The 7,957-nt window shown below is 36.4% G+C and overlaps 1 protein-coding gene across 1 annotated transcript in view; it reads left to right on the top strand.

The window, feature by feature from the left end:
• Positions 1 to 7,957, top strand: part of LOC103192009 (multidrug resistance-associated protein 1-like) — a 197,748-nt gene that overhangs the window by 103,778 nt on the left and 86,013 nt on the right. The window contains exon 16 of the mRNA XM_007934913.1: positions 1,850 to 2,012. Within this exon, the coding sequence (XP_007933104.1) occupies positions 1,850 to 2,012 (163 nt within the window). The remainder of the gene's footprint in view (positions 1 to 1,849; positions 2,013 to 7,957) is intronic.

Raw genomic sequence — 7,957 nt, 5'->3', positions numbered from 1 at the left:
TCTTTGCTCTGGACGAGGAGAGACCCACTGTTGGATCTAGATGGCAGCTTGCCAGCTTTTAAAATCCCAGTCACTACTTGCCAAAGTAGGAGGTGGAACAATGTTTTGTATACTATGTTATGCCAATTGAGCTTGATGTCCCCAGCGACTATGGTCCCGAGCCCACAGGTTCAACTACTTGGTCCCTCTGGGTAGCTGGCTATGACCAAGCAGTGACCATAACCTTGCCCCTTGTTGGCTCTATTATACACCTAGGAATTCTGATCATTCACATAAACTTATAGGGCCATTGTCTGCCAACCCTATGTATGTTCTTGGATACACTCCTTATTTCATAGACATACCTAATTGTACAGCCTGTCCACCCATCTATCCACTCATATACCCATGTTTGCCTTCGTTGACAATGCAGTACTATATGTGCAAAAGTGTTCATATTTGTTGTCTATACCTCCCATGTACCTCTCTATGTCTTTCTCATCCTCAGTGCTGCCCTATTGGTCACTCACATTTGGTACATTGCCCTTCACCCAAATCAGTACTTATTTCTATCTATCTAACAGCATTCCCTCCCTTCCCTTCCCACCCCCGGTAACCAAAGAAAATTTCCTTCTATAAATAAACCTTTCCTGTACCCACGCACATAGGTTTTCTTGGCCTCCATGGCCAAGCCACGGCACAAAAGGGGCAGTGCCGGGGCTTTTGGCGGCCGCAACAGACCCTGCAGTATGGAGTCGGCTGGCGCCAAGACCGCAGAAGCAGGGCATCGCGCGCAACAGAGTCGTGACCGCCATTGTGGTCGTGCTGCCTCCCCGGGTACCGCGTACCAGTAGCCTGCACTTGAACAGGGAAAGGATCTAATGGAGTATTCTTAAGTGATTAAATGTTTCAAAATGAGTAGCTTTTAGTTTAATAGATTTCTTTTATAAAATGGTATTATAATGCACGGTGATTTTATACAATGTGGTTATTTTATTGATTGTGCATTTCTTAAAATTTGAAATTATTAATTGGCTAATTTTTAATAGCAATAATAATATTTCAGCTATTTTATGAAGAGACCAAAGAGAAGGAAATTACTATTTTTCAAGTGCATACATGTTTGAGACTTCATATTTAGATTAGTCAATTTAGCTGTTAAAAAATGTCCCTGAGATAAGTAATACCATTATTCTTACTTTAGATATTAAGGAACTGGGGCTCAAAGTGACTTGATGAAGGTTGCTCAACTTAAGAACAACAGTAACCATTTTTAAACCACGTCTATGTGACCACAAGACTGTATTGTCTTCTCCATAATATATGTTCATAGATTTATTAATATATGGCATTCTGGAAGAATAATAGTAAATAAATGTAAAAAATTATACTTATGTTAGTAAATAAAATATAAATATCTTTACTTGTCAAGATGAATCTAATATAAAACCTCCTTTTTAAAAAAGTAAAAATAAAAAACCTTGTTTAAGTGTAAATACAAGTGTCAAATAATACAGAAAGATTTTTAAATAAAGACTACAAATTATCACTTGAGTTAAACACTTTTTTTAATACTAAATGCATTTTAAAAAGTACACAAGGGTAACAATAGCTAGATCTTTGTTAGTAAATTGATTCAATTCTAAGGAATGAATTATTCTTGAACAAAGGGTTAAAATCACATTGGGAAACAATTTTTTCATCTAGCAGTTTACCACCATTCATTATGAAATATGTAGTTGCTGCCTACAAAGAATTCTACTGTGAAATATAAAGACAAAAAAAAAAAAAAAAAGTAAGCATGTCTTTCTTTAAAATAAATCATGCATTTTTCTTTCTATAACCTGAGGAATAAAATACTGTTTTTCAGACTCGTATTTTAGTGACACACAACCTCACACTTCTGCCACAGATGGATCTTATTGTTGTAATGGAAAGTGGCAGAGTAGCACACATGGGAACATACCAAGAGCTGCTGTCTGAAACCAAACATTTCACTCATCTACTACAAGTCTTCAGTGAACAAGAAAGAGGTAAGTATACAAAAATAAACTAAATTCACAATATGCCTCTTTTCAAACTTCACTAACTGATTTCTTGCTATGATTTGTTTTTTTCATTCATCCTGCTTAAGTCAGGGACTGATCCCCTTCCTTTTCCTGAATATCGTTGGCACACAGAAACAAATATATTAAAACACATTAGTTTACATTGGAATCACTTAGAATCAACCTTATTTTTATATTATGATATTTAAGCAAAAATTTAAGTACTCCAGGGTCTGCTTCTTCGTCTATTAAATAAGAGATTAAATGACTTACAAGGTCTAGTCCAAGTCTAAAATATGTATCTAAACATTCTACTTTAAGAAAGTCTGGTGCAGCAGTGAGGAAGGCATTTGGCTGCTAATCAGAAGATTGGTGATTCAAACCCACCAGCTGCCCCACAGAAGGAAGATGATGCAATCTACTCCCATAAAGATTTACAGCCTTGGAAACCCTATGGGGGTCTCTATGAGTCAGAATCAACTCAATAGCATTGGGATCTTTTTTTGGGGGGGAAACATTCTACTTATTTTTAAATTAGAAACCAGGGCAAAAATGCTTGTGAAATAAATAATAATTTAATGGTCTGATGTATAATATGACATGTTGATAAAAAGAGACAAAAATAATATGAGGAAAGGCAAAGGGGAGAGAGATTTTTGTCTAACTTATAAGAATTAACAATTGGTTTTGTTTACTATTTTTTTGTATTATAGTCTTATATTTTAAAGTAAGATTCAAAGATATTTATGTATGTTAAGTGGTGTGATTCTGCACTAAGGTTTTAAACACAGAAATGTTTGAAATCCAGTGTTTCCTTTTTATTCCACAAAGATCAGTCCTAACCTTGCTCTGAAAGTTGGATGTGGCATCGTCTCATATTACAGCTATTGGTGACTTTTCATACAGATAATCAACATGGTCCTTGCCTTGTTTTTCAGAACACCATTGATAATAATTGTAAAATCTGTTAATACTTTCATAATTTCAGTCTAAATGAAGAAATGTAGAGTTTTATCTCAATAGTTTCTGTATGAACTGGTAACCATTAACTCACTTTACCTAATGTAAGGGTCATAAAAAACATAAAATTAGTTTGTAACTTAATAAGAGAAATTCAGCCACTCCTCGGAAGGAAGGTTGGGCAATCCTACTTCCGTAGTGATACTGCCTCGGAAACCCAAGAAGGGGTTGCTATGAGTCGGGGCCGACTCGACAGCAAAACGACAACAACAACAATACTGTGAAATTAAAAAAAAAGAAAAGAAAAAGAAAAAGTAGTTGTACTGATGTGTTTCTATTTTGGACCGAACCTAGAATGTGATGCATTAGTTAAGTACTCCAGAACTCCAAACACACTTCTGTTGAGTCATATCCAACTCGTAGTAACCCTTCCTTGGGTTTCCAAGGTGGTATCTCTATGGAAGTAGATTGCCCAGTCTTCCTTTCAAGGAGTGGCTGGTGAGTTTGAACTATCAGCCTTCTGGTTAGTAGTCAAATGCCTTAGGCACTATGACACCAGAACTCCTCGTTATGTACTATTTTTAAAAATTCATATTGTTTTTTATTTATATGAATAACAAACATTTTATGTAGATGTATCCAAAAATATTTGATCATCAAATTGCTGTATTCTTTTTTAATAAAACTTTAAGAAATTTTGGAAATAATTCCTTGCTTACTCAGTGAAACTAAATAATACTTTGTGTTCTGTGTGGGAAAGACACCCAATTTGTGAGAGACTCCTAGACCTAAACTGAAGGGCTGAATTAGTTTCCTAGAGTAACTGTAACAGGGTACCACTAACCAGGTGGCATAAAACAACAGAATGTATTGTTTCATAGTTCTAGTTATCAGTCTGAAATCAAGATATTTGCAGCATCATGCTCTCTCTGAAGTCTCTAGAGGGAAAGATTTCTTCCTTGCCTCATCCAGCTTCTGGTGATCCCTAGATATCCAGGTGTTCTTAGCTTGTAGATGCTTCACTCTAATCACTGCCTCCATCTTCTCATGGATGTTTTTCTTCTGTGTTGCTTCTCTTTTTGTAAGGACACCACTTATTTTGAATTAGGATGTACCGTACTTCAATACAGGGATCTCTGGTTGTACAATGCATAAGGCATTTGGCTGCTAACCAGAAGAATGGTGGTTCAAATCCACCAGCCATTCCATAGGAGGAAGATGAGGCAATCTACTTCTGTAAAGATTTATAGCCTTGGAAAGCCAGTGGGGGTAGCTATGAGTCAGAATAGGCTTGATGGTAGTGGGTTGTTTTTGTTTTTTTTTTTTGTACTCCAGTGTCGTCTCATGCTAATTTACCAATAGCATCTTTAAAGACCCTATTTCTAAACAAGTTCACTTTCACAGGTACTGGGAGTTAGGGCAGGAGCCCTGGTGGCACAGTGATTAAGTGCTCAGCTGCTAAGTAAAAGGTTGGGGTTCAAACCCACCAGCCACTCTACTGGAGACCTACTTTTTTGAGGATACAGTTCTATCTATAACAGATCCCTTTATTTTTCTATTCCCAGCACCTAGGTAGCCTCATGCTAGGCAGGTAGTAGGTGTTCAGTAAATAGTTATTAAACAGAGGAATTTGATTCAGTTGTTTCTTGTGGAAGTGTGTCTCCTCAGATCATTTGAAATTTTCTGAGGCAGTATCTTTTTTAAAGGCCACATGAAATACAGGGTGTATTACTTTGTAAATGCAGTTCAAAACAGGTACTATGTAAGTTTAAATCCAATATTTGATTATGTTAAAATTTGAATGATGTTTATTGAAAGTTGTGAAATTTGCTATTATTTAAGTTTCTAGTTTTGGAGAAAACATCCTGCCTTATCTGCATTTATATACCTTCTTATGTACAGGAGTCCTCTACTATAACATGTTAAAAGCAGTATTATTCTTGACACTGAGCTGACATTAATAGATTGTGACACCTCACCATCACAAATATTATGACAGAAAAAATATAAATTGAACTTGTTTTTCTAATTATCTTAATATCTGTGTCCTTTCACTTAAAATTCAGAAGAATGGAAAGTAGACATAATGTTTGTACTACAAGTAGAATATGTTTTAAAAAATGAATAGTCCTGAGATCTTGATATTTTGGATGGTGAATACAAAATATGAAGGCTTTAAAAAAGCAGCCATAAAGATACTTTACTCGTGCTAGTGACAGCGTAAATAGATATCTGTCTGTAAAAGGTAAGGTGAAATAGTGTAACTTCATTAACCATCATAGAGACCAAGGCAAAAATAGATTATTTTTTATTATTATTAAATAATCATTATAAAAATTATTCCATTCTAATGAATGAAAAATACCTGAACTGAAGAGTTAAAATCATATTTGCGAAGTAGTTTTTCATGTAGAAATATTTCACCATTCAGTGTGATTTTCCTGTGGTACTACCCTTAGCCCAGTGCCAAAGTGACCTAGTCCTGTGGTCCATAGTTTAGAGATTCCCCTGTTCTGGCTGACTCACTGGCCAAGAGGACAAGGGATTATGTCCATCGTGGTTCCCCTGCATCTCCCCCACTTCTTTACCATACTCTGTGGTCCTTTCTATCCCAGAATTCTCTGCCCAAATTGCATCAGCTTGCTTCTAGGACCTTGGCTATCATTCCTTAGCTCTGCCTTCCCAAGCACAGAGTGATCTTTTTGTGTGTACCACTTCTAGGCCTGAGTATTGGCTAAGGAGGCATGGACAGACCTTGTACATGTTGGTTGGTGTGTCCACAGATGTTCAAGGCCTTTTGTGGTCCAGGGTGGATCTTAGGAGGGGGAGAAAAGCAATGAGGGTCTTGACAGAGAACTACCTCATCCAGTACACATTCCCCAGCTGTACTTTCAGAAGTCCACAAATTCTTACCTGGACCTGGCCTCCCAGGTGGCTTGAAAAGTGTATCTGTCAGGGTACATTGTGGTACTTATTTAAGAGTCCATTACTTCGATCTATAACTTTTTATTAATTAGATATATAGCATTCAGGCCTTCATTTGTACTCCTGCCCACAGTTGTTGGGAGCAGGCCTGCCTTGATGCAGATTTTCTTTTTCTTATTTTTACAAGTAGTAAGGGAAAAAAAGATCAAATTACATCTTGGGACATTTTTGCTAACCTCAGTAGAAAAGGATTGCTGGCCAGGAGAGTGCAGTTACAGAGGTGTGCTCCTTGGTTAGGTTCCCAGTTCTAAAATCACTCTGTGATCAATCATTCACTTATTATAGTTCATCCTCTCTGGTCTTGGGTCTGTTTAAGAATTCCTTTAAGAGGTATACCATTCTTCAGTCATTTATATTTTTAACTTTGGTAACACTACAATGGGAGTAAAATGAAAACAGCATTGTAAAAAAACATAATGTAGATCAAACATCAGGTAGCCTGGATTCTGGTCCAGACAATGAATAATTATGTGAATCTTCATAGAAATAATTAATTACTCTGGTTCTTCTCATTTATGAAATAACTGATTTGAGCTGAATCTGTTTTTCCTAGTGGCTAATTGAGAACTGAAAAGTGCATATTGTATCTCAATTTTTCTCCCAAACTGCTTATGACCTACACACTCTATCTTCTCCCCCATCACTCTCCCTACTGGGGTTGACAAAGCATAATTGAAAAAGTAAACCACAAAAAAGTACAGTTTACAGCATAATTTGGATTTGGATATATTGATTCTCTAAGATTCCAACTAGCTCTGAAAAATCTAAAAGTCTTACCTCATGGAATGTACTCAATAGGGGATGGGAAATGAGTTTACAACAAAAAAATATAAGAGCACTAATGACAAATTTTACTCATTTACAAGTTTAGTCTGGGCTGAATCTTGTGTGTGCTAATAATATTGGTGATGTGTTGGATATTGACTAAGTCAATATCATCATGGGTTTTACATTTATTGAATTCTCCCTTAAACCTTCTGAGGCTACATTGTACAATTTGGTATCTTACTCAAATGAAGACAGATTGTAAGTGACAATTAGTAGAATGTGAATACAATCTGCCTTTATTTCATACCGCAGGCCAACCAAGGTCTTAAATGTTATAAAAGATGTAGGAAAGTACACTGACTCAGTGTGAAAAGATAGGAGTTTATGGCCTAGTTGTCTAGCTTGCTCTTTTTGGTTCTCTCTTTCCATTACTCTCTCTTTCTCTGAAAACTCAGGATTTTAGACAAGTATGCTTTCTAATTTTTATTTTTCTCCCTTGAAAAATATGGGTAAGCTTACCTATTCTCATCAGTTCATTTTTGGGTTCAAATGATATACTACATGTGAAAGGCCTCTATAGATTGTAAATAACTGCATAAAAAGAAACACTGAGATTAGAAGCTGCAGAGGTGAGCATGTGCCTTACTTAGATCAGAGAGGTCAAAACATCTGCAAACTCAGTTTTCATTCTTTAAGCCTTGGAGTCCTCATGTTTCCTAGAGGGAGTTAAAGTAATCCAGGTTCTACCATTAGAGACTAGATGATTTCTTTTACAAAAAAGGGACCATGGAATCACAGATGAAACCTTAGATATCTTCAAGTCTAGTTATTTCCTTTCAGATATGAGAAGTGTTAAATTCAAGGAGTTTAAATATCAGTACTAGTAAATGAAAAAGTAGGCCTACATTTGAAGTGTTTATTGTCAAGGTATTTTCGTGTTTGAACCAACACGAATATTGAACCTCAGTCTCTTGTAGTTCTAAGTGGAACCTTGGATTGTATGACACTGCTAATGTCTCTTGTGTATAAATTAAGGATAACCATAGTATCTTCCTCATGAGGGTAACAGTGTTATTATTTCTTGCCTCCTAAGGAGCCATTGGGAGCTCTGGTAGCATAGTGGCTGAGGCACTTGACTGCTAACCAGAAGGCTCGTGGTTCAAACCCACCAGCCACTCCTCGGAAGGAAGATGGGGCAATCTACTTCCGTAGTGATA

This window comes from Orycteropus afer, unplaced genomic scaffold (assembly GCF_000298275.1).
Source record: "Orycteropus afer afer isolate SDZICR_OR568_19922 unplaced genomic scaffold, OryAfe1.0 scaffold00022, whole genome shotgun sequence".
Classification (NCBI taxonomy): Eukaryota; Metazoa; Chordata; class Mammalia; order Tubulidentata; family Orycteropodidae; genus Orycteropus; species Orycteropus afer.
Note: the sequence above shows the minus strand (reverse complement) of the source record. Positions and strands in the feature narration are given on the sequence as shown.